The following is a 27825-nucleotide window of genomic DNA, read 5'->3' as shown; positions in this document are numbered from 1 at the left end:
GGACAACAGAAATTTCCAGGAATTTTGACTAGTCAAGATTATATTTATGCACATGTGCATCATGCTGAACATTTGGTAAAAAAATGACCCACACAAATGTACACTCTCCCCTTTGGATTTGAACTTGTGTGATTGATCATAATTCCGAAGATTACTGCTGAGTAGGCATTAAATAGCAAGGTTACAGTAAGTACCTGCTGAATTTGAAAAACAAACAATTAAGGGCTTTTAAATTTAAAACTGCATATAAAATATTTGCAATATTTAAAGGCTACTAGTTTACAATGTTACATGTCTTCATACGAGACTGTATGGGTACATACCTAATGTTAGGCATATATGTAAAACATTTTCAAGCATTGTTTATCTAATTATTAAACATATGGACTCTTGTATCAAATTAAGAAAATGGTGGTATTTGTTAGACCTATCTGTGAAAGAGTATTAGTATGATAACAAATTTAAAAAACTGCAACCGGTTTCAAAAAAATGAAAATTACTTTTAATTTTTACATGTTGGTATCCATGATTAAGACCATAATCAACAAGATAAACATGGCAGTGATACAAAACATATGGAAATATTTAAATGTAACTGTACAAAATAATTTAAAGTTTTCAAAAATCTTACGCTAGCTCTGACTGACACAGTCTATGTAGTCTCCTTGGAGAAATATACAAGATCTCTGAATTATTTATTTTTTTAATAAGTCAAAGAAAGGATGCTGCAAGGCTTCATCAAGAGTAATTCTTTTGGCTGGATCATACTCCAACATTCTGCGAACAAGGTCAAACAGATTCTGATGATCTGAATCATGACAATGCATTAATTCCTGAAAGAAAGAAAAACTCTTTTACATATATCCTTCACGAATATTAATCCAGCTAAGAAAGAAATTGATGTTCTTTTTTTTTTTTTACCTTTAATGGTTTACAGCGTCTCCTAACGTATCGACCTGCAGAACTATGTTCATCCCAGTCCAACTGGTCATGCCGAAAATAGCATTTTCTGCATAGAAAGAGTTTTATTAAACAATATTTTCTAAGTTTGATCTTGGAAACAACTGCATCTTTTTAAGTAATTTTGAATATAAATGCTATACACTTCATATCCCCACGTGGATTCCAAAACTTTATATTCCAGCTAACATACATACATGAGAAAACCTGTTGTCTATTGCTATATCAGGATATCGACAAAGCAGGTTAGTTACTTTGTTTTCTTTGGCATTTAAACCATTAAAAGCAAACATTTAAACTATATTTACACTACTGACAAGTTAGAGAGCCAGAAGCTTCAAAGAAAAGAATAACTTGTCCTCAGTTTAGACTGGTACAGGTAAAGGAGAGGGTGGGTGTCAGCCTTATTGATTTTTCTAACTTTTATTAGTCTTGTATCATAATTTTGGTTTCTTACAATTAATATGTCTAGTTTCTGAAAAAAAGTTGTTGAAGTTAAATTCTTAGTATAATGGGATATTTTCAGTCTTCAGAGACTGCATTTTCTGAACACCTAAAAAGCCACTGATCCAAATAAATGCTTGACAAATTTACTTGTCAACAGGAAGTTTTTACTGGTGATTTTTTTTCCCAGTGAGACTTATCCCATTTCTACAGAATGTAAGCATTCATTCAAAATATGACTTTTGAAACTTATTTGTAAAAGTAACCAACCAAGCAAGAAATTAATGTAATTATTATAGTATCTTCCTGGATCTGCAGAGAGACAGCCTTAAAGAAAAAAAGAGTGAGCGGTCTAAAGCTTAAATGTTGGCACAATTCATAGCCCAACCATCCAAGCCTGTTTTCTGGAGGTGCCTACAGTGTTGTGGGTAAGAAATCATTCCTCCCAGACCAGATCTCTCCACAGTACTAGAGTTACTCCACGTCTGCTTCTTTAGTCTCACAAATGGAGTAGCATTTGTGCTACTTGCCTCTCACTCCACCCCTCACTCCTAATGTGCTGGGAATGGATTGGCATAGTGGCAAATCCACCTTCTCTCTAGCTCCACCCCAAATCCCCACTGTGCACAGGGATTCAGGGATTTTATAAAGAACTAGGCACTGAAATGCACCCCATGCACAGTCTCCCCACATCCTGGACCCACTACACAGCAGACCCACACCAGTTCCACACCAGACCAGCTCCTCACCAGCTACAAGAATGTCCTCAGACACAGAGGACTTGCCCCAATATAGGTATGAACAGACTTCTTTCATCTCAAAGAATGTTAACTGTGAAGTCTCTTCCTCTGCATGCATCCATTCATCTTTATCTGTGCTCTCAACACTGCTATTTTGGAAATTTTTGGGATGTTACAGCTATCTCCCTCCCATTCCTGCTACCCAAATTTTGCATGCACTTTAAACATTGTTGGAAGTACAGTAAATCTTCTGACTAGTGAGTTAGTGAAGGACTTGTGAAGAATTGGTCTTATGGATAATCACTTGCACAATTTAGATTTTCAGGGGCTGCTTTTTGATGCTCCAGAATTCCTCAGCACAAATTATAGCGTTTTGGACAAAACATCTCCCTGCTAAGCACAATTTATAATTTATAGCAATTTACAGCACTTCTCTAACTTTAGGACTTTCTCCCGGATGAATTTTCAAGTACTGCAGCAAACAATAGAAATAACGAGAGTTCTGTGGCATTTTAAAGACTAACAAATTTAATATTTGCAGACGTAAGCTTTCGAGAGATTTCAGCTCTCTTCTTCAGATACAGTAATACAGATAGATAATAGCTTATAGATAAGATGCCTCTGTGTTACCTTTTTCTGTATTACTGCATCTGAAGAAGAGAGCTGAAATCTCTCGAAAGCTTACGTCTGCAAATATTAAATTTGTTAGTCTTTAAAATGCCACAGAACTCTCGTTGTTTTTGCTGTAGACAGACTAACACGGCTACCCCTCTGGAACTAAACAATAGAAATGTTAGAGGTTTCTCTAAAAAGGTCACAAGAATCAAAAGTGTTACACAACCTAAATATAGGTGTTGCTACCAGTTCCCCCAGTACCATATTTACCTTGATTTCTTAATCATGTGAGTTGGTAGAGGCCCTAACATTCTCTCCATCATTGCTAAGTGTTCTTTACTATCATGTGTCTGTAGAAAGAAAAGTCATTACAATTTAGACACTGTTTCTTCCCTTCCACTTAGGCATACTTAATCTACACATCAAATGTCAGCCACTGCTTTATCACAGAATCATTGTTACATATTACCATTACACATTACTAAAAATCAGTTATGTAGTGCCATAAGTATACACTATGCTTTCCAGACAGGTCAAGTGTTCCCTGCACAAAAAATTTATAATCTAAGTGAGATCATATATACACATCTAATGATTCCTGTCTTATCAGCTTCTTTATATTCTAGACAGCGTTTAGGAAATTAATAATATGTACTCATTTTAGCAGCAAGATTTTGTTTAAGATAATGTAGACATCAGCAGAATGTTTTGAGTAAATCTGTAGTATAAGAATTTGAATTTAGAGTGACTTCCATCTGAGGTGGTCAAGTTCCTTTATGAACATTAAGCCTAAACACCCGTTCTTAGTCTGAGGCATGGAGAGAATGTGTGATGTACCTGAGATCACTCAGTAAGTTAGTGGCAGAGTTTTGATTAGAACCTCGAGGTATTGACTCCATCCATGCTCTAACCCATGAAGACATGTAACCACCACATCAAAGGTTCTTGAAAGCATAGGAAGCCTTTTCATACCATATCTTCTCCTACTCATCTATATGATTGCCCCTATGCTCTCCTGATCATATACAGTATAAGAACACCACAAATATTATGGAGTAATGGCATACCTGTTCATCTGAATTAATTTTTTGAAACTAACATCAGACAAAAGACTACTGGAACCTAGTTGTACTTCATCCCTCCCTGTAAACCACCATATATACAAATATATTATGTAACTTTTGGTATTTTGCTTGAGAAAATTATAAAAGCTAAGAGAACTTGATATTTTGTAAGACATATTTTATGTAACATGTAATCTTTATACAAATGTTTCACATTTACTCTGTCTTTTATAAAACAAAATTTGCAAACATTTTATGCCTCTTATATTTACATTCTTTCAAGTAGATGTCATTAGAAAATCAAGTTAAGAGCTCATAGCAAAATGGTATACCATTGCTTAACATACAGATCTGAAATACTGTAAAACCAAGGTAATATTCAATTAGAATGCAGCCTATACTCCAAACATCACAGGGCTGTGACCACCCCAGTGCTACAAAAGAAAAAAAAAAATCCAAATCATGTTTAATTTTAGCTTAGGCTGAAACTGCATAAATCACCAATCAACCTCCACCTATTGTTTGCCTAATTCCTAACTCACTTGCCTTACAATTTCTCTCTCCCTGGAATCATTTTTACGGTATAGAAAACAGAAACCCCCAAGAAATTGTCTTAAAAAATGAGAAATGTCAGGGGTCTTTTTTATGTTCAGTGTTGTTGTAGCCATGCTGCGATATTAGAGAGACAAGGTGGGTGAGGTAATATCTTTTATTGAACCAAATTCTGTTGATGAAAGAGCTCTTCTTAAGGCCTCGGAAATGTACACAGCGGGTATGCCTACACTGCAGCTAAATACCTGTGGCTGGCCTACATTAGGTGACTCAGGCTTTCAGGGCTCAGGCTGTGGGGCTGTAAAACTGCAGTTTGGACGTACAGGTTTAGGCTGGAGCCCAAGCTCTGGGATCATCCCCCACCACAGGGGATCAGAGGTCAGGCTCTAGCCTAAGCCTGAACATGGACACTGCAATTTTACAGCATTGTAGCTGGAGCCCAAGTTAGCGGATATGGACATTTAATTGCAGTGTAGACACACCTAGAGTGTCGCAGCACAGATTGTTTGGTATAAGTAGCTAAGACATACTTCCAGGGGCCATTCAAGGTGAAATGGCCCATTAACACCTCTCTGGTCATAGGAGGGAAATGAATAGTTAAGAATGAGAGCCTTTTTGTTGAGCTATTGATAGGATAACCCATCATTACCTACTAGATAGTAATAGCAGAAAGGACTATATATTAAATTATTAGGAGTATCAGCAACTAGTTAGAACAGTTTATGGAACAGTATGGAGCACTGAAGTGAACAGTAGTTAAGACACAATGTCCCACATGAGAAGGTCTGAAAGTCTCTACCGACCTAAAATAACCTCAGGAGCTCTGTAATGTCTTGTAGACACTAAGGTGCTGTGATGTTCATCATCAAAAGTTGCGCTTCCAAAATCTACAACTTTGATGTCTGTATTTTTTAGTGTGCGTTCATCCCGCTTCTGTAACAAAATCAAAATGCTCATTTGTCATATTTTCTCAATAGACATGCTTATCTAAAGTTCTAGCTTCATACACATAATTTTAAAATACCTGCAGGTTCCTGTACTTACCTAATGCCGAGACTTGATCTAATGCAGAGATCCCCAAATTGTGGACATACCCCCTAGCGGGGTGCGGAGGAACCTTCAGGGGGGCGCAGCAGGGCCTGGGCCAGCCCCTATAGGGGTGGAGAGGAAGCACCACCCAGCCCCACTTTGTCCCCATCTCCAGCCCTGCCCCCCCAGCCTCAGCTGCCGCTCAAGCCCCAGCTCCCAACAGCGGCTTTGGCCCCACTCCTAGCCCCCGATTATGGCTCCTGGGGGGGGCATGGACCAGGTAAGGGGGGGGGTGACCCCAAAAGTTTGGGAACCACTGACAATGACATGAGAAACTTCCAGCCCAGCCCAATAAAACAGCACTCCCTCCCTACTTTTACTCCCATTCAGCCGAAATCTTAAAAAAAAAAAAAAAAAAAAATCTCACAATACACAAAAGGAAAAAAGCACTGCAACTTGCCCTGAAAGTCAGCAAATAAGGGCTTTGTTGCGCTGAAGCTCAGGCATGTGTACATATGCTCAAATGGAAAATCCAAAATCAAGCATCTTCGGCTGAAAATTCTTTGCCTCAGCTGAACATATCCTAATATTTTACAAAAGAATGTCTCAATTACACTCAGCTACCAATCTAAGACATGAGGCATAAAGTACACAACCCAAAGTTCTAAAGTACACAACCCAAACCATAGAGGGCTTTATAGAACAACATCTATAGATGAACTTTTAACAACTGGAAGCTAGCACAGTCTTTGGAGCACAGACAATATGCTTTCTGAGAGAGGCTCTGCTGAATAAGTGGGCAACCACATTCTGTACTAAGTGGTCTTTAGCAGCAGCTCCAAGTATCATGCATAATGGCAAGTCAATCTGGATATGACACAGGCATGGATAGCTGTGGCAAAATCCACATCCAAAATAAAATGACAAAACCTTTTTGCTAAAATGCAAGTTAAAAATGTCCTCTTACTCATCATGTTCTCTGAACATTCAAAAACAGAGGATCCAATGTTGCAAACTTTACTGACAAAATGCAAACTCAACAGAAAAGGCACATATTACTTCTGCCCTTTCGTCTGTTTATTATCCTTAACATTACACCTCTCATTCAGGATGATCCTTATCCATGCCCTAAATATTTGGTACATGCTGATAAAAACAATTATTTACACCACTTTAGATCTAAGAAACTAACACAGAACTGGGTCTCAAAACTGAGGGCAGCAAAGCCCACATGACCTCACTATTTCCGTAAGCAGCTTGTGCACATTAAGAAAAGGAGAGCAACACAACAGAACATTGCAATACCCTAGGTGCCAAAGATACGGGGCAGACAAACAGTTACCCTAACACTACGTTCTGGCTCTATCTCAGAAAAGAATGAAAAGCAACCCTAGTCCGGGTCCACAAGCATAACGCCACCTGGTGATCAGTGCTATCAAAGGTTACTAATACAGAAAAAACAGCATGGACTGATCATCACTGACCAACAGCATCAAACGGTTCTCCATACCATAACCAAATTTACAGAGGTCAAGGAAGTCTGAAGCATCATCACTAGCATCTCTACAGCCTTCTCAACAAAATTCCCTGAAAATGGGAGATTAGATGCAGGGCAAAACTGGCATAATTCTCAACACTGAGTTTCTCAAACAAGGTCCTCCTAACAAGTGCTTCTTAAAAAGTGACACCATGTCTCCATGTTGGACTTTTGCAGCCAGGAAAAACATGAGTTCAAACTCACAGTTCTTAGCTCAAAGTTCCCTATGAACCACCAGAACCTCAGTAAACAACAATGGCCATGTGTGCACCATCAGATGATATTGCTTGCCACTTTAGAGACAGTTTGATTCAAATTAGACCAATCCTATCAGTTAAAAAGAAAGACAGCACATCTCAGTGAACATAAGGAAGCTAGGAAAGACAACCCTATTTATCATTATAACTTGTACATATGGCAAGTTAATTTTTAAAAGATCAAAATTAAAGAAGGTGGTAAGGATAGTCCAATAGGAACTGGAATAAAATATGTAAACTTACCATTTTAAAGTTGTACTTTACTACATAGACTCCACAAACAAAATATTTTCAGGCTTAAGATCTGTATGAGTCAATTTATTATGATGTAAAACTATGAGAGAAGGAGAAAATGGAAATCAATATATAATACACCATATTTCCTAAACATTTTTAGATATGCATCAAGACATTAATGAAAACATTAAGTTTACTTACAATTTATAGACTGGCAAATCTGATATGCCATCTGTCTAATGTCATTAAGACGAAATGGCAAAAAGCTGTTTTCTTTAATAAAGTCATAGGTACTAAGTCCCAGAAGCTCAAACACAATGCAAACATGACCATGATGTTCAAACGATTCCAGCATCTGGACACAGCGGCTTTAAAAAAAAAGAAGAAAGCAGCTCACATGTGCTCTCACACAACTTATATTGGCTCATTTTGCAAATCCTTAACTCTTATTCCATGTTTATACTTACAACGTGCTGCTGGGATCCATGCTGTTTAAATACTCCAATACCTGTATTTCTGAATGGGCTGCTTCACGGTATCTACTAACATTTTTCACAATTTTAACTGCTACATGCATTCCTCTCCTTTGAAATAAAGATAAGCTCTATTAGTTCTCAAACAGATAGCTAAAATTCTAATGCACCCTTACCACCAGGGATACCGGAAGATAGTGGGCACCAGATAATTGCAGACTTCATTTTTGGACATTTAATTTAAGCACTTGTTCGAGGGAGGACAAGCATTATATGTTTTTTAACAGGAGCTCTGATTAGTCAACAGGAAGCTAGGTTTTACACTAGCCTCAGTTTCCAGAGGGTCTTGAGATCTCGCCTCAAGTACCACAGGTTACAGTAATCTAGTCTCAAGGTGACAAAAATGTGACACAAGCCCTAATTAAATGCAAGAAGATCAGTACTAACCAGTACTAACAATCGTGCAAGGAAAGGGAAGACCCAACTCCCTACTAATTCTAAGAGTCCCACATCATCACCACCGGGGCAGGGCAGCCCAAGCTATTGCTACACCCAGAAGAGATGATTAGGATGAAGCTGAAGTTCCTTGCTGCTTTGTTTGCTGAACTCGCAACCATCCATGTGGAAGTGTTTTCTGCTGCGGAGCATGGACCCCCGAGCGCCTCTTCCCAAATCACCAACTGGAAAAGCAGCTGAGCCCACTGTCACTCCACCCTCGCTCTGCGAGATCTCAGCCAGGCCCTGCCTCACAAGAGAGCACAGTTCACCTGTTCTCCACCACCAGGCACTCCAGGATAAAGTCCTGTGACCTCCACCCTCCAAACTCATCCCCTCCCATCCCGCTGGATGACGCTCACAGGAGGGTTACACACCTGGCACCACTTCTCCAAGGCCACCTCTGGCTTCCTAGGGCAAGGGCAGCTATTGACACTGATCGATACATCCCTACGCCGCCTGCGTCCTGGGCTCCAGCACAGGCCATCACGACGTGCTACCACGATCGCCAAGGAGCACTGGGATGGCCCCGCTTCCCGCGAAGGGCCCCTAGATGAGAGCAGGGGGGGCTGAGGGCCCAGCTCCTCTACTGGCAGCGGCTTCCTTCGCTGGCCCCGAGCTCCAGTCCAGGTACAAGGGGCAAGTCCCTCAGGCATTTCATGGGGGGAGGGGCAGTTTTACCAGGAGTCTCACAGGAGAGTTATCTGCGAGCGGGGCAGGTGGCCGGGACATCCTGTGCGCATCCTGTCCCCCCCAGAGCCCTCCCTGCTCATCCCCCATAACCCTCCCCCCAGGTCCTTCACCCCCCAAATTATCCCTCCGCCCCCGACTCTTTCCCACCCTCCCAAAATCCCCTCAGGCTCCCTCCCTACCCCTCTCGAAGCCCCGCGCTTCAGCGCCCTGGCGATGTGACCGGGCTCGGCCGGCTCGAGCCTGCTACGACGCCGGCCTCCTCCCGGCCCCTGACAAGAGAGCGGTATGGGGAGAAGGAGGGGGCCCGCCTTCGTCACTTACGGCAGCTGAGGAGCTGAACGACACCCGCCTCCGCTCACAAACAAAATGGCGCCGGCCCCGCCCCGAGCCCTCGACCTGCGGCAGGCTCGGCTCCCCCGCCCCCCCGGTGCGGGATGACGTCACACGCCTTCCGCTAGGGGGTGGGGCGCGGGATGAGAAACACCAGGACTCCGCCCCTTAGCAGGAGCGGCGACAAGGTAGCGTCGAGCCTCGGAGACCCCGCCCCCTGGCTGGGCGGCAGAGGGAGGCACTGAGACTACGGCCCCTGCGGCGGTGGGGGGAGCAGAGGAAGGCGCTGAGACTTAATGGCCCCTATTGTGGGGGCCTCTGTAAAGGAGGCACAAGCGTTCCGCCCTTGCTGGGAGGCTGTGCAATGGGAGCTGCCCATAGGCTCCTGCGCTTGATGGGCCGGAACCTCAAAGATCTTTTAGGCACCTAACTCCCATTGCAATCAATGGGATTTAGGCACCCAAATAACGATGAGGCTCTGGCCCTGTGGGCCTGCTGCACCCACTCAGTTACTCACAGACCCACACCGCCAATCCCCGCCCTTGCCCCTTGGCAGCTGGCCGGGACCCATGGGCAGGGCCCAAGCATCATTTTTTTCAGGCCCAGTACAAACGTATAACACCCCTCCCCCCGCGTTCCTCCCACACACAAACCCTCATCCCATACATACAATCTCATGAGCCATGAAAACTTTTTTCCTCATGGTAATGGGGTTTGCAGGTTGGGCCGGGCCCCCGAGACCCAGTAAAGCGTACCCTTTTGTGCCCCCCCATATGGGGGCCCTGCCCATGGGGGAGTCCGATTTCTGGTGGAAAAATGACCCCCCCTCAGGAAGGAAGGGAGAGAATACCCTGATAGCTGCACCTGGCGTGGCTGCTGTTAACTACACCAGTGAATAATGCAGTAACATCATTACTGCTCCTGACCCAGGATTTCCTGAGTTTCCCTGCCTGCAGTTGTGTGGGAGATGAAGGAGATGTTGAGCATCGCCACCATCGCTCTCAGCAGATCCACCTGCAAAGCACGCAGCTCGCTCTGTTTAGGCTGCCTTCTTCTTGGGGCTCATTTTTGCATCTGCCACGGGGAGGAAACAACTTTGGCTATTTTGCAGAGAATTTTGTTCAGGCTCTGTACCGAGCTGCATCTCTGACGGTAGAGCAGGACCCTGAGTGGATAGCTGCTAGATCAATGCTAGAACCTGTGCTGGTGCTGCTCAGTGAAGTTCTTGATGTGCTGGAAGAACTTCATTCCACAACTTGTGCTTTGGACTCATGCCCTACCTGACTGATGAAGGCTTGTTGGGAGGCACTGGGTCCTTTTCTGGTGGAGAATGTCATGACCTCCTTTAGGGAAAAATCATCCTGATCTTTTAGTTCTGGCTAGGACTGTGGAGCAGGTTACATAGATGCCTCTGAGCTTCTCAATCCTTGTCAAGCTGGCTTCAGAACAGGTTACAGCACCTGAGACAGCACTGGTCAATGATCTTCTGGCAATGGTTAAGGAGCAGATGTCCATGCTGATATTCGGTCTAGCACACCGTTAATCATGGACTGCTGCCCGCTCACTTGGGGACCTGATGGGGAGCAGACCTGGCTGCCTGGTGGTGGTTTCATTCTATCCATATAAGAGAACCCAGAAAATATTTTTTCTCTCGTGAGGGTGCCAGACAGGGCCCCACCGTATCATCTCTCCTGTTTAGGGCCATTGCAAGGGGAGGAATTAGGGAGGAGACATGGGATGGAATCTCATATTTTCTATATATTGATGATACTCAGCTCTATCCATTTTGTCTGAACAGAGAGTGTAGTTTAGTTTCATTCTCAACATATGAGCATAGATGAGAGCAAGCTGGCTGAGGTGTTGATGGTAAGCGAAGGGAGGCACCCAGAAGCTAAGATAAAGATTATATAAGCCCCATGAGCATTATGGACATATGCTGGAATTATGACGAAAACGTGTTTAAACCAGGTAAGTCAAGGGAAGTTGATAAACAGGTCTGCCCTAGATAAAGGAAAGTGTATTTGCTTCTCTGACCAGCTTGGTCATCAGGTAGAGACATCGCTCCTGTGTGTATGGCATGCAGAATAAGATACTGGCACGGGCTACTGGTACATCAGCTAAAACAGGAAAGTAATATTAAAGTAAGGGGAACAAAATTACATTTGTTTTGATCATTACTATTTCCTTTTCCTTTCTGTTCAGCAGGTGGCGTTGGTGGCACAGGAGTAGTGGGAATCAGGATGCTCCTATTCTAGGAGTGTCCTTGTAGAGGATAGAGTCTGCGAGAGTATTTTCACCAGACGTGACAGGATTTTGCAAGCAGAATTATGTATCGAAGGCAGAAATAGCCCACCTGGAAATGGCCTTTTTTGAGGGGGTTGTTCGCTAACTGCGAGGAAACAAAAGCAGAGGTGTTCTAATCTTGGCAAGTTGGGGCAGGGTGCGTGGTTTCATGTGCTGTGGAGTTACTGATGCTGACAGCAGTTTGAGAAGATGTTTTTGATACAAAACTGCTTGAAAATAATTAAATGTATTTAAAGTTTTTATCATCCATCAGTGTGGTGTGTGTTTGTACACATATCAGTGTTTAGACTGTCTAGCATCAAGTGTATAAACTGTGGCAAGGAAAACAAAAAATACAAACCACAGTTTGAGCTGCCTCTTATGCTAGAAGTGCTGTTACCATCCAGCCTGATTCATTTCTTTATTATATCCCAGCCATGATATGTGTCTGTGTATGTATGTGAGTGAGACTGTGTTGGCAGTATTTGCTTCACTGTATAATTTTCTGAATTTATTTCTTTTATTTAATGTTTGGGGTGAACAATACATAGCCTTCATATAGCACTTTTCATCTGCAGAATGTTTTATAACATTAAGTGATCCATCTTCGTGGCAGCTGTGTGATAAAGCTACATATGATTTAGTTTCCCCATTTTACAGATGGGAAAATTAAAGCTGAGGTTAAGTGCCTTGTCCAAAGCCACAGACTTTCAATTCCTGGCTTCCTGTACTGTGCTCAAGCCAGTTGACCTCTCAATTAAGGATTTGTTGGTTTAATTTTTCCACTCTCTGGTCCGTGCTAGAGGTTGGTTGATTAACAATTATGTCTTGCATTAGTTGTCTGTGTAACAGATTTCCAGTGGTTGTACTGTAGTTCGGTTTAGGTGCTAATGGCAGTAGTGTCATAGATCCACGGGGCTTCACCAGTACTTTAAGTGAGCTTTGTCTGGGTGTGCTAGGCCATGGTTATGATAGCAACACACGTCACATTTAAGAAGAGGGCTGGGGTGGATTGTTTTGGAAAAACACAGGGAGCATTTCTAAGATGAGTAGAGAAAACCAACATTCACTCCCCGCCCTACTGAGGGGGGGAGATGTCCTAGGTTGCCATGGCATGTGTAAGTTCAGGGAGATAATAGCAATGATAAAGAGAGAACACAGAACAGTTCAGCAAAGGGTTAAGGAGGATATAATTGAGGGTAATACTTTCATGAATTATATTGATCGCATTTCTGAAGAGGTAAAATTGTTTACAGAATTTCCAGCTGAAATGCTATGGGACAGATTGTGGAAGGGGAAGAGAGATAGTGGCAGTGTTACCCAGCATCTCCAAAACGGGCAGGTTGGAGGAGAGGGGGCAGTGGGACAGCAACCGCTTTTCTATTCTATATACAGCTCATCAGCATACTATCTTCCAATAGCAACATGACTACACAACTGTCATGTGTTGTTTGTTCTCTCAGAGCCCTCTGCACTCCCCAGTTCTTCTGCTACTGTCTGTGTCCGACAGCCCGCAAAACCTTATTCTCTAGAGTAATTATCCAGCTGAAGGCAGTGGGACTTTTCACACAAGCCAGAACTACTGAATAGAAAAAAAATGGCATTGTTTACATGAGTGAGGATCACTTGTGTGAATGAGATTTTGCGGGATTTGAAGTCAGTGATATGACTCAAATGGGTAAGGCCTACTCACGTGAGTAAAAGCACTGCAGGATCATTTTAAGGAAAAGTAGCACAATTAGCGAGGCAGTGTGATTCAGAGGACAGAGACGGGATGACTTCTATGCCACTGACCTCCTGTGCGACTGGGCATGTCACTTTGCTTCTCCATGGCTGACTCTTACTATGAATGCTTACCACAATGGGCCCCAGGGCATTTGAGTTGGTATTACAATGCAAATAACCATCATAATAAAATGAAACATGGTTGTACGAGGGACTTATATATGAAAATTACTGAAGAATCTTAAACCTTCATACCACCTATGAGTCTGAAGACGCTGTGGGTCTGGGGCTCATGTTTGTAGCATCATTTTCTTAAGGTCTGATAACTAGTAATCAAAAAAATCAGTGTTTTGCTTTTAGTGTGATGTACAGTTCAGTGCAATCTCATACCTACACAGGAAATAACCCCAGTGAAATGGAAACTCCAGAAAAACAGCAGAAATTCTAAGGTGTTTCTCAATTTACCTGTTTATTTTAAAACTGCCTATGCAATTAGGCTTGTCTGTATTTTTAGAGGGAGTTTAGAAACAGCAAGAATTTGCTGTCTGTTCTGGTGATCCACAGTTGTCTAAGCCTCCTCCAAAACTAAAATTACACGTGCACAAAAAAACAGAACAGCTGGACCAACAACATTTCATTGACATTTTTTTTTATCTGACACTCACATTACAAAATTTAGAAACCAGAGACAGTTCAGGCAAACTGTTAAAACACAGTATAAATTAGGTTTGTAATATATAAATTCTATACATAGGTAAATTAGCTTGAACATGACTGACAAAAGGGATTCATAACAATCTCACCACAGCTGTATAAAAAGGCATTGGAGTGGGGTGGGTGGATACAATAATCATGAATGCAGGTTAAGACATTTTCCACAAACAACTATAAAGCGTACTGATGACCATGCTATTCTTGCAGTGTTTATGTGGGGTATAGTATGTATATTACCATCAACATTTTTGTAAGATCTATGTACAGTCACAAAATCATAATAGCCATTTTCAAGTAACCTTTCTGTTGCCTGCCTGTGCAATTAATAAGGTGTCAATATTAATTTGAGAGCTCCTATTTAACTTAGGGTGTGTGTTACTGGAATACCTATTTGACCTGAATATGAAGCAACTTGGGTTTAAAATAAAACAACAAAGAAACAAAGAAACAAATTACAGGAAAAAACATAGCTATTCAGTACCAGTGCTCAGGTGATCAGGAGACACTTGCATCTTTAATACCATATTTCTTTCAATGCCCAGTTCTGTTCTTGTTTTATAAAAAATATCTATCACAACATATTTCCCAGTTTTCTAAGTATAGTTGCACAGGGATTGTATAGCAAAGGGGTAAAAACAGAGTTTTGGTAACACCAACTGTAAAATTTGGTAGACATTTGGAATGTAGAGTTATGCTTTTGAGTCCATTTAGAAGCCAGCTGTAGCAGATGCTGTCACATTTCATGAAACTTGCTAAAAGTGCAACTCTTAAATCAGATTTCTGTCCTATGCAAGTTGAATGCTCATACTTTTTAAGATTCCTGGCATACACCCCAGGGTTGTGAACCCTGGAAGCTGATTTATTTTCCATTATTGTTACACCAGCAGTTTCACTCCTTTTTACAGACTACCTTCCAGAGGAAGTTAGTAATTGCACGTTTGTAAGAATCGTATAGTTAAAAGCTTACTTTAATTTAATAGCTGTCAGCTTGTCCCTTTCACTGAGTTTTAGGAGTTAATGGAATTAGCAAAGAAATACTGTAGTGTAACAATTAATCCCAGTACAAGGCAAGGACCTGTTGCCAGATTCAGGCCATACAAATTGGAAAGAAAAGCATACTGTAAACTTTAACCAGGCTTGGTCTGCTATGAAAATACATATGACCCCATATATTCCTCAGCTACCCAGGCTACATCCCCAAACTCTGACTTACCTAGGGTACGTCAAACACCAGACAGCCATTACATGGTTAGTCATTGCAGGAAAACTGGAACATTAAAAGGTGCTCATTATAGGAGTGACATAGTATTGGCCAGTTGCAGTTAGTTGACAAGGTTACAGCTGCCTGGAAAGTACCAGAGCTCCAGTACTTTCTGTGGTGAAGTGGATTTAGATGGCAGCCCAAGTGCCTTGAAGGGAGGTTGATTAGTTCAAATATCTGACTTACAGGATATGTGAGCTTGTGAACTCCAGAGTCTTCCCCCTTCAACAAGGCCTGGGAGCTTCACAGAAGTAGGAAGATTTTCTGCTGCTGCTACAGTAGCCTGTTCTGGCTGTTTGACAATAGCAGGTGCTGCTCTGAAGGGAGATCTATCCCTTGTCTTTTGGGCTGAGGGCACTAGGGTATGATTACAGAACCTGGATATGCCAGGGGAGGACAAGAAACTTCTACTGAAGTTTTGGAAGAGCTGCTTGTTAGGCAGAAGCCTTCCTCAACAGAGGCAAAAGCATCCAGGAGGAAGTCAGCAGCTTTTCTACGCCAGATTTCTTCTATTTGCAGTGCTACAATCTGAGCCTGTCCACAACGGCAGAAGGGGAGCACAGATGGGAGTCAGTCATATTCAAACAGAATTCATGGCTTGGAGGGACAGTCAGGCAGCAAGAAAAGTACCAGTAGCTTTTAATTAGTCTGGTCTATTGCATCACATTAAATCTAAAAGTCCCCTACCCAAGATATCTGAGGCTAATACTCCTGAGATAGTAGTCAGTAAAGTTGTTGAGGGATCTTTGCTAGAGATCAGCATTTGCAGTGAGTAACACTCAAGTATGTGTCTCATACGTGAACAGCAGTTCTCTCTCCTCCTGGGGAGGTGATACACTTGAAAGCTCTGCTACATTTGTCCAACTTAAGCTGCCTAGAAAACAGTGAAACATCGATTCCTAGATTACAAGGCCTAATGCCCTGCTCTCTGGTTTGCCCAGCTCCAGTGGTTCTATAACCTGGTTGTACGATGGCTTTTGGTGTGTTTTTTTTTCATCCGCATATTGGATGAAATCCATCCCGGTGCAGAGGACCAGCCCAAGGGTTATGCACCATTTAAGTCCAGCTTAAGCACTAGTGCCCAGGATACTAGGGAGTATTTCACCCATTGTCTGTTGGAAACTTACAAGAAAGTAACTGCTGAGAACAAGAGCAAGAGCCACTCAGCAGACTCTCTTCTACTGCAAAATCCACCTTCTTGGTGGTAGCTATTCTTAAATATTAGTTCTGCAATTAAATAAACTAAAAAGAAACAACAAAGCAGGAGCAAATAATTTATCAGCCCTTTTCAGTATCTGTAGGCCCAGAGCTTGACTCTCCAATGCCTTGCACCTTGGGTAGTCATTTTCGCCTCTGCACAGTCCATGCAAATCACTCTCCATCTGATGTGATGGCCCCTCACATCCCTGCTGCACAAGTGTAAATGACAACACAAGGTGCAATGCAGCGCAGACTCGCATGCTTAGTGTATTCAGTACTTCTCTGACATTTTCAAATGCCCATGAAGATGCTGGAGGAAGACACATTTAAAAAAAAAAAAAAGAATTAGTAGCTGGATGAGTGCTTTGTTTTTCACAGAACAGCGAAAGAAATAAATGCACAACTGACTATCAGCCCGCAAGAACATTTCCATATAAAAGGATAACTTGATTGCTGCTCCTTTTGCTCAGCTCATGGATTGGCTCTGTGCAATGATGTTAACACAAGTATGGGAAAGAACTAGAAATACTGGGATACAACATAAGGTGGCATATTTTCATCACAACTTACACAAGGCTGACACAAAAGGCTTGGTGCAGCTTTCACATTTTGTTGCATATGCTTCTCTCTGCATGTGCCTAGCTGCCACTGACATTAATGGGAGCTGTGTATGCTCAGATGTATACAACTCTGTAGCGAGGTGCGGACATTTCTGTTGTGCAGCAACACAATGAAATATGAAAGTTAGCAACACAACACCATCAAGGTATTTCTCCATTTTTAAAGTTGTTGGTTTTACTTGCTGTTTAGAAGAAGTCACAGAAACTTGGAACTAAAAATCTGTCTCTTAACCAAGCACAAAATTCTCCTCCCTAGGCTAAAATCCCCTCTACAACTTTCCAGTTCACAGAGTTTCCTTGGAATTACTCTACTGGGGGAGGAAATGTGATCTGCCTCCATGCAAGACTGTCAGGAGGGTCATCCCCTAACCTGGGGTAATGTCTCAAGATCCAAATGGATCTCCGGAAACCTAGGGAAACCAGGTTCAGCTACACAGGGACCAACTGTGTCTGCACTGCTTCCTAGTCCTGATGTCATGCTTCCTTGCCCACCATTGTCTTCACTATTAAGAGAGCAGGGAATTTCACTCAGCAGAGAATCCTCAGATGATTACTGAAGGTTAATGCCACTGACAGGAGTTGTTCCCGCACACTGAGTTACTTCCTGCCCATCCCTCCCTGACCTGGGAAGCCCAGTCCTTGTACACACATGGAAAGGCTTGAACAGGCACTGTTGCAGGGGAGCAAGCATGCACCCTTTCCTCAGCCTCCTTCCAAGAATCCAGGTGATCTGGGGTCCATTGCTCATAGGAGGAGGACAGGATGGCTAGACTCTAAATGACTGAAGATCAGTGTGCAGAGTTTTGATTGTAGGGTCGCTCATGAGTGTTGGGCTTTAATTGCCTTTTTGTTTTAGGAACCAGATCACTGAAGCATTTTGTTTTTACACCCCAAAACATTGAGGACCAAATTCTGCCATTGGATGCATGTGAGAGATTCCATCTGATGTCAACAGAAGCTGCATGTCCACAACCAAAGGCAGAGTTCGGGCTGTAAAAAAGCACAAAGACAGGAAGGGCTTTGGGTCCACATTTAAACCTATGAACGCTGACCAATTGTCTTTTATGGTTTTCTTTCTTATTTCCTAAACCTGTCATGAGAAAACAATATGAGTTCAAAAATCAAAGGGATTTTGTCTTCCAATTAAAGTTACTCCTTAGACAGCACTGATAGCTTCTGCCTGTTTGAATAGAGAAAAAAGTTCTGAAAGCACAAAGGCCAAATTCTGATCTCAGATGTATAAATGAACTCAGGCCAATTTCAGCCCTAGTCTAAGGTGCTATAAGTCCAATGAAGTCATGAAAGCTCATGAGAAGGCTGAATTTTGACCTCTGGCAAGTACACCTGCGTATCTGAGGGCAGCATCTGGCCCCAAGATAAATGCCAATAACTACAACCAGTCACCATTATAATTTCATCTCTATCGATGATTTTTCAGCAGCAAGATGTCAGTAATTGTAGGTCTGATCCAAAGTCTGTTGAAATGAAAGGGAGTTTTTCCATTGGCATGGCATAGTGCTCTGGATCAGGCCCTACATGAATTTAAATCAAAGTAATTCTAAGGCTAGATTGTATGAACTCTGTACTCCTTTTACGATGATATGAATAGCAATAATATCACAATCACTGCTGACAAGGAACTTGGATATTCAATAATCTGAGTTCCATTCCAAATGGTTTACAATCATGAGCAAATCAGTGCCCATGTTTTAAAAAAGGTATGCAATATATTTACAATAATAACATGATAACGGTACCAAGCAGTCAGTAAGGGATTGGATTGATTTTCAGTGTGTGATTATCTTATCAGCAGATATTTTCAATTTGAGAAACAAAATTTCAGCATTTTAAATTGCTTCTCAATTTGAAGTGCATCTTTAGTGCTACACTGAACCAACTCTCCATGTTTAGCTAGGTAACGTGATTGATGCTGGTTTGGAATTTAGGACATGATCTTGTGACACGCTAAAGCATCTTTTGAAGGTGCTAAGCATTCTTATCCCACTGACTGACACAAGCAGAAGGCACTCAGTCGTATGCCCCTTTGTTTTTCCTGGGCAAAGTTGCAGGCCTGAGACCTTAAGAAGTAAAAATATGACTTCTGCTACCACTGTAATTGCTCTAGAGAGACCCCCAGATGAATTATTTTTGTCTGTTTACTTTTCTAGAGTACTGCAGTCACAGTAGAGAAGTCATACTAATGTTTAATAAATTCACATTTGACTAGGCTGGGTGTTTATTTACTCTACAAGTAACGCTACTGAAATACGGATCTAGTCTTGCTTTGTTCTTCAATGTAGAATCAGCACAAGCAGTGGTCCCAAATGCAAATCCATTGAAAATAATGGAATTAGAAAGCCATGACAGTTACTATAAGTGAGCTGTCTAGAAATCTCTGCATGCTTTATAACAACTCAGTGCTTGGTGCTAATAGCTCACTTTCTTTTAGTTCTGAAGAGTTCTTCACCTGTCAGTAATGGGAAACTATTGGATATTAGCGTTTATTATTTTATCGTTGATATAAAATTATTAGAACACTTTAGGGAGACATTTATCTCCCAAATTGTTAAGGGAATCTTTTGTTGTTATTGTCCCTTACTTATTAAATCTGTGAATGAAGCAAGGCTGTAATGTTCTCATCTATTCTGGGAATTTATTCCTTCATTGGGCCATGTGTAAATCATGGAGTAATTGACAAATTTAGGGCCTGCCCCTGTGCCTGTTGAATCCAATGGGAGTTTTGCCGTTCATGTTGATGAGGGCAGGGCAGGATCTTTAAAGTACTATCTCCCACTGAAGTGACCTTGCGGGAAGCAATCAGCATTTCTCAGGCTCAGATCTTGAGGGTCAACTTTTGCAAAGTGCTCCGTGCCACACGTGAAGCAATGCTTGTCCTCAATCTTCACTGAAGTCAGTGGGAGCGTTGGATGCTCAGCATCTCTGCAAAACAGGCCACTTAAACATATGGATTTAGAAGCCAGATTTGTAAAGATATTTAGTAACCTAAAAATACAAATAGGCACCTAACGGGATTTTCAGAAACACCTAGGCACCTAACTCCCATTAATTTAAATGGAATGTAGGCAGCTAGGTTCTTCTGAAAATGTCACTAGACATCTATCTGCATCTGTAGGTGCCTAAATACCTTTGTAAATCTGGCCCTTAGGTGCCTAACTTTAAGCACCACTTTTGAAAGTTTTGACCCAACTATTGGTCCCCCAGTGGTCTCACGATACTTAATTCAACTGGTGTTTGTAAAGTTCTTTGAGTTCTTGGAATGCGTCAGAGAAGTGCCAAAGTTTTATTATTAATTATTATTATTATTATTACTATTATTAGAGAAATAATATTTTTCATTTATATCTTTGGAGTGATAGAATCTCAGCCACCCTAGCCTCCTTCTGACCATTAAAGAATGAATAACAACTTCCACTTTAAAAAGCAGATCCAATGATGCTGCATTTCTAGACAATAAAAGAAGACCATTTGTACAATGAAGTCATAATAGGCCTGTTGAAAAGATATATGCAGTAAGGAAAATGATGATTCAGAGAGTACACATAAGCCTTGGAATTGTTATGAATATGTCTACAGTTATTGCCCTGTATTTGGTCAGAATTTCTATCATCATTTTGGAAATGGTTCCATTTGAGTAACTGTCATTTCTAAATTTTGGTCTGTAAAATGCACTTATCTGACTATTTCTACACTCATGTACAAAAAGCCTAATAACAGCATCAAAACAATGCTGATTCCTATGCTGAAATGATTCTGCATCCTTCCTGCAATTAGCTGCTTTGAGCAAAAGCTTGCGTAAACAGAGCAACTTTACACTTTAGCCATAGGTCAGCAAACTCAATCTCTGACAGACCAAAAGGGAAGGGAGAACCATGGTTCCTCCACGGAGAATGCCTTGCCTCCAGCCCCCTAGATACTCAAATCTAGGAACTATTAGAAAAAGCAGCCCAGCCGATGTCAAACATCGTGACAGCAAACAGGGAGAGTGGTGGTGTCTCAGGTGGCCATGACCAATACTTTACAGCCTTCAATAGATCAAAATCAGTGCCCTGAATTGCATCCCAGAAGCCAGTGCAGCATTATGGGAATAAGTGCAGGATATACCCTATGGATTATGATTCAAACCGGCAGTTGCACCCTATAGATGAGGCTTCTGAGTGGTCTTCTAGGGTAGCCCAATGAGGGAGCACTTTTCAACAAGACACTCAGGCACAGATAACTATGATGAGGACTGTAGTGGGGAGCAATGGCTATAGCTTTCTGCCTAAAGCCGTACACGGACACAGCCACGTTTCTAATGAGCCTCGTTTTTTTTTCCAAACCCAACAGCAGTTCTGATAAGCTATGCACATGATTCTTCACTCTTTACTTAGGGAAAGTTACCATTGACTTCAATATAGAACTGAGCCCTTGATGCTGATCAGAAAAAAGACTGCGACAGCTAAAATGCCAGCACTGAGCCTGTAATGAAATGAGTTCAGTATCATGTCGCATTTTTTAAATTTCTGTTATGCTTTTGTAGGTCTCTATTTTCAAGCCTGAGCCTGCATATATTTACAGACAGGAACAGTCCTCATGCCCACAAACAGTATCTTGGGTCTGCTCATGTGAGTAAAATAGGTAGGCTCCTCTGTTTTGCACCTCGTATAAGCCCACTTCATTTTCAGTCATTTAATATTTATATTGCAGTAGCACCCTGATTTCTGCAAAGACAGCAGTAGATGTGGTCCTCACTCCGAACAGCATATGATCTCCCTGGAAGGAAAGTGCTGAGCATGATTCAGCACATAAAAAGCAAGACTAAAAATGGACGTCCATTTGTTAATGGGGTGTTACTAAGTCATTACTCTAGTGCATTGGTTCATAGAGTGAAAACTCTTCATCTCTCAAATGCACCATGGAATTCACAAATCTAAAGCGCTTCTTCTCCCCACATCCCGATATCACGTTGCACTGGAACCAAAGCTAAAGTGAGTGGACAAAACAAAATCCATTTCAATCCAATGAATTCTCTCACACAATCACCTTCTATCCCTTATCAATAAGGTCGGGCGCTTTAAAGACACCTCTCTCAGCATCAACAGAGTTAGGGAATAGATTCCATGCTTTAAATAGAGATAAGGTGAACTCAGAGCCATTTGCTTCTCGGAGCTCTTTCAGTGTAAGCAGGACGTCTGTGTTTTGTCTAATCTTCATTTCATGCCTCAGAAAAGTCTGCCAAGATTCACAGTAAAAAAGGCAAGGACCACTGGAGAAAGAAGAAATAACCGATGTTCACAGTTCAAATCATTCTCCGTAAAAATTCATGGGGTTTGCATGATTTTTTCATGCCGATGTAATTTACGTGAGTTTTTATCCACCAGCAGCTTATCTCTGTTGAAGTCAGTGCATTGTCCAACAAGGCTGGAGACTGCAGACGTAAAATAAAATCCTCCTTTTCTTCCTTAGCAATTAACCAGATTGCTCTTGCATTTGAATGATTTGATTTTACAATACTCAGAAAGGATTTAGCGGCTGCTGTTTGAAGCACCTGTTTCTAAAACGCGCATGCGATGTCTTCAGTTATTCAGCAAAGACCATTCTCTTGTGCAACACTGTGACTCTCTTTGCTCTTGTTTTGTTTCTTTCTTTCTGTGAGAAGATTACAGTGATACTGACAAAGTTTTGGCATGGCCACAAATAATCTGTTGTCCTTCCTCTCTTGAGTAATTAGAAAAGCATAACTGTGCATACAGTAAGTCAATTCTGTTCTTTTCAATGGATGAATCCAGTTCATCACATTAGGCAGTCCAAAAAAATAAAAATAAAAAGGAAGAAAAAGAAATAAACTAAATCCCAAATAGGCATCTTTGGAATCAGTAGTGCAAAATATTTTTGCTGATTTTTTTCTTGTCATACGGCAATAATCTAAGTCTTCAAGTCTTTCCTAAAATAGTAGACCTGCAAAATTGAAACATTATAACGATGAAGATGAAACAAAGAAGTGTGCGTAATCTGTGCTTTTTGTTTTGGCTCATTCAGAATTATTTGAGGCTTTATTTTCATTTACACTAAAGCCTGTTTACACTGGTCCAGCAGTATAAAGGAACCTTAAAGTGGATATAAGTAACACTTTGGCAGTATTTTACATCCACTTCAAAGCACCTTTACACAGCCAGAGCAGTGTAAATGAGAATTGGAACCTTTATATTTACAGTGTATAATTTATATTAAGATTATGATTTTATCAGTCTAGTTACAGCGTTGCAGACTAGAACCTTAAACTGAGAATACCTTCAGCGCAATCGACAAGACACATTTTGGATGTTTTATTAAGAAATTTTCAAACTTCAGGCCCAGTTAAGTTTAATTTTTGATTATCAATGTGCAGTGCATGTGTTGTAATTATGGTTTTATAAAATGAACTCCTACCTCAAGGATTTCCATCTCTCTTTTTCAGTTTGGTTCTCTGGGCTTTCACTTTCATAGGAAGCCAGGTACAAACCTAATAAAAAAAATTGTTATTCAAATATCATCAGGAACACCAAATCCCTTAGCTATCTCAAACTACAGTTGTTCCCTATGCGTTTTGCTGGTAATTGTTATCTTCCTCATCTGTTGTCACAAATGTACCACACAAGAAGCAGAATGTTTTGAAAATCCAAGGGCAGTTAACTGCCTATGTCTCACCGAAAGCCCTGAATTCCAAAATCCCATTTTGTGCCTTTGAAAATCCACCCCCAACGCTTTATCAAAAGGAAAAAAAATCAAGGATTGACAGCTGAAGAGAAGTCCCCAGTCTTCTACAATAAATCAAGTTCACATCATTTAACACTGAATGTAATCGCCTCCATTTTCATTTGCAACCTCTTTACATTCCTTAAGAGACAAGGCATGTTAAACAAATATCACACTAGGTAAGAATGAGTTTACAGCAGCCAGAATGAGAAAACGCAACACAGAAATGACACCCTCATGACAGATATAGTCATATAAACAGGTCTAAGTTAATAGACCTTTTGTGAAGACCCCTGAAATGCAGGATGCATTTTATAGTGCAAAAATAAGGGGACGCATTAAAAATTCCATCTGTGTGAATTGTTAGTGCATTATCATCTAGCGTGCTTTATGGACTTTTATAAATAGGTCATGATTTTTATTCATGGACATTTTTGCATTACATTGTTTAGTTATGCCACCATCTGTAATTCTGTAATGCCACCGTCACCTTTGTATTTTATTCCGTGATATAATTCAATAACGTTTTCATATTCAAGAGTTAGCTCACTATTTATTACTCTGTATTTTGGCAAGCAGAGGATATTTGTTTTATTTGACCGGTCAGCACTGTCTCTCTTTTACTCATGGCGGGTCTTTCTGCACTGCACTTTACCTTTGGCAGTAGGGGAGGCCAGCTGTACTCCTGGCTTCTACTGAGGGCATCTCAAGAAGGCAGCATGAATATGACCCTTTATGTGAGGGAGAGGGTCTGCAAGCAATTAGGAAAGCTGAGGTCACCCTGCAGCCTGAAAACAGCCCTTCTGAGAGATCTACAACCCCCACTTCCCTACACTCAGTGCCCTAAGCCTCACTTGAATGCCCCCATCCCCTCTTCTTTCCATACATACTGCTTTAATCATTTTAATTATTCCTTTATGGCAGTCACTCCTCATGGGATTTGAGCTTAATTTTCCTTGCTGTATTTTGACTTCTGATGTGGCCTATGAAGTAACAACTGTCTGGTCTGATTAACTTGGATGGTTGTAGAAAACTGCCCCTAGAATCAAAAGGAAAAAGAAACCCCAATCCAACTTGGTTGATGGGAATGTAGCTGCTGTCACTTGATATGTCTGACATGATGTCACAGGATGCGATCGAAATAATCCCATAAGAAATGTAGCAGTGTGACATGCTAGATCCCAAATTGCAGGGGGTAAGAGAGGAGATAGGGAAGAGAAATGGGACAGGGACTAATTTCAGAACAAGAATTTGACAGCTCACATTTTGAAATAATTACTATAGAAGATTTTTCTTAAAAGTACTTTTTTGGGTCTTTTAAAGAAAGCATTTCCTCATTGGAGTGAAGAATGTGAGCTGGACTCCCGCAGCCTGGGGCTCTGGAGAACTTCTGATTGGAGAGGTGAAATTGTTGACTTATTAAAAAACATATAGGGATTTCTTACCATCCTCCGTAAAGATGGGAGCTGTATGCAAGTAATGGATGATATTATGGTCTTGCTCAAATGGGCATTCCACTTGCTTCCACGTTATAAACTCTCCAACTTGTTTAGCCAGTTCCAGGAATTTCTGCAAATATTAGAAACTCCAGTTAATACAAGAACATTGTATCAGCGAAATGATCACATCCAGGCAGAGGCTGCGGGATCCCTAACGCAAATGGCAAGGATATGCATTTGCAAAGAAACCCCGGGTAATTCAGAAGGGAGCATTTTCTCACAAAGGCTTTCCCTTGGTCTCCATACTGTGCTGAAGGGGAAGAAGCAGGGCTGGGTTATCCTACATTCTGTCTTGACGTGAAGTCCTGCTTTACTCTCAAGTAGAAATATATCCATAAACAATTTACAGTTTCCATACATAGGGTTTGGTTCAGAATGGATGGCATAAAACTCAGTGCCATTCTGGGACGTGTCCAATGTTTATTACATCTCAGAGTTTAGATTACAGCTTTGTACCGAAGGTTTTACAGGAATACATCATATAAGGCAGCAGGCAATATATAATAGAACTGACAAAGGTACCGTCCCAAACGTGGCGTGTGAGGTGGTGTAAATTAGACCCCCTCAGACTCACCTGGGCCCCTTTCTCAAACCTTAGACTGGCTTACGCCCATTCCACCAATGCACAAGGATGTCCAAGGTCTTCTGTGTTAGCCCATGTCTACACTGCGAGCGAGGGGTGTGATCTCCCTGCTCACATGCACATCCTCGCAGACGTTCGACAAGAGCTAGTGTGAGTACAAAGAACAATGTTTCTGCAACGGTGAGAGCCGCAGTAGGACCTGCAAGGCATAGCTGTGCTGTGTAGAAACGCTTCTGAAAACAGTGGGTATGTAACTCAGCACGGACCAGCCGTGCTCTCACTGCTGCCACCCATGCTACCACAGCTACCCTATTTATACTTCCGCTAGCTCTCAACTACTGTGAGTATGTGTATGCAAGCAGGGGATCACACCACTAGTTTGTAGAGAAGACAGAGCCTGAGTGTAAGGGGGCATCTAACTTATAACACCTTAGGCTTTACTCGACACCACAAGCAATACACTTGGCTCACTGTACGGTGAAAGCCGTCTGTCATTATACCTCTAAGGGAGGGAGGCAGACACAGAGTAACGAGCAAAAGAGAAAAGATGTTTTCCGATGTGATTCAGAATGCACTCGAGAGTTGAGGGAGCAAATTTTCTTCTCGTTCATACAAGGAAAATTCTACTGATGCTGCTTCATCTGTGCATTTTCACAGAAGTACAAGAATGCAGCAGGGGTGATGCATCATGCAATGTTAAAAAGCGGAATGCCGGCACGTCAGCATCCTGTCACATTAGTGCAACACCACCCTCTACTGTATGGACTCAGAATTACTCAGCTATTGGCTAGTGACTGGCCTAAAGAGAGGACACATGTCTTGCTCCGGTGTATAATGGTGGTTATGCAAATTCTCCTTTAGTGTAATCAGTGAAGACTTCCAAGCAGAAATCATGAGGAGTTTAAATTCCCAGGCCAAATGTCTGAGATTTACCTGATGAACATGGTAACTTTATAGATGAGGCCTTATACAGTTCAAGCTGTATTCTTATATTTATATAAAGTTTGCAATTGGTTTATAGCATTGTAGTAAAGTATGTTGCCTCCCAAGCATCCCCTTGTGACCTGGCCTGAGGTTGTGTTGCAAGCCTCCTGCCTCAGTTTCCCCCTCTTTTTGTGGCAAAAACCGCCCCTCCTTGGGTCTGGGTTTATTAACATAAAATAAACTCAAAATAAAACTCCAAGTCCCAAATTAAAGTCCAACAAAAGTCCACACACATACACGAAAGTTTCTCTTCCTCCTCCCAGGCCTGGGGCCTCTCCGGCTTTGGTAGGCCACTCCCAGGCCCTACCTGACTGGAATCTTTTCCTTCTTACACTTGTGGAGTCTGTTCTCCCGGCTGCCCTCAGCCTTCTTCAGCCCTCTGGCTCTGGCTTCCAAGTTCAAATCCAGGGTCCAGGGTGTCCTGCAGGAGATTCTTGCTCACTGCAACTCTCGTGCAATCTTGACCCCAGCTTCCTCTGGTTGTCTTTCCTTAAAACACTTCCCCCTTCCCCCAGTTCACTCCTCCCCCCCAGCTTCCCCCTGCTCTTATAGGGGAATCACCTGATACCTGCCCAGGTGCGCCTACTTCATAACTAGGATTGTCCGGCCCCAGGCCTCTAGTCCTTAAAGGAACAAGCCACCCTGTTACGAGCCTGCTTTGGCAAGCCTTGGTTATTTCCTTAACCTATAAAATGAGAAAACACTACAGCACTTGTAAACAAAAGCACCAGGCACTGTACACCTTGCTTATCTATGGATATATGGCAAATATGCTTTTCCTTTGAAAAATTCCCT

The 27825-nt window shown here is 41.7% G+C and overlaps 2 protein-coding genes across 2 annotated transcripts in view; both read right to left on the bottom strand.

Annotated features, from left to right (window-relative positions):
• Positions 1 to 437: 437 nt before the first annotated feature.
• LOC137165315 (dual specificity protein kinase CLK4-like) lies at positions 438 to 9120 on the bottom strand. The gene is given in 10 exon segments (XM_067566537.1): positions 438 to 833; positions 922 to 1009; positions 3030 to 3112; positions 4178 to 4257; positions 5179 to 5308; positions 7442 to 7470; positions 7473 to 7532; positions 7637 to 7803; positions 7903 to 8019; positions 8781 to 9120. Coding segments are annotated over 10 exon segments (1002 nt in total). The 5' UTR covers positions 8891 to 9120; the 3' UTR covers positions 438 to 695.
• Positions 9121 to 13894: 4774 nt separating this feature from the next.
• The window catches only part of RASGEF1C (RasGEF domain family member 1C), a 102094-nt gene continuing 88163 nt past the window's right edge, over positions 13895 to 27825 (bottom strand). The window contains exons 12-14 of the mRNA XM_067566503.1: positions 25410 to 25533; positions 23659 to 23731; positions 13895 to 23187 (exon numbers count right to left, since the gene is read on the bottom strand). Coding sequence (XP_067422604.1) covers positions 23163 to 23187; positions 23659 to 23731; positions 25410 to 25533 — 222 coding nt within the window. The 3' untranslated portion in view covers positions 13895 to 23162. The remainder of the gene's footprint in view (positions 23188 to 23658; positions 23732 to 25409; positions 25534 to 27825) is intronic.

Source organism: Emydura macquarii, unplaced genomic scaffold (assembly GCF_026122565.2).
Source record: "Emydura macquarii macquarii isolate MOO-44397 ecotype Brisbane River unplaced genomic scaffold, CSIRO-AGI_Emac_v2 contig_2768, whole genome shotgun sequence".
Lineage (NCBI taxonomy): Eukaryota > Metazoa > Chordata > Testudines > Chelidae > Emydura > Emydura macquarii.
This window is presented reverse-complemented; position numbering and strand designations above follow the sequence as displayed.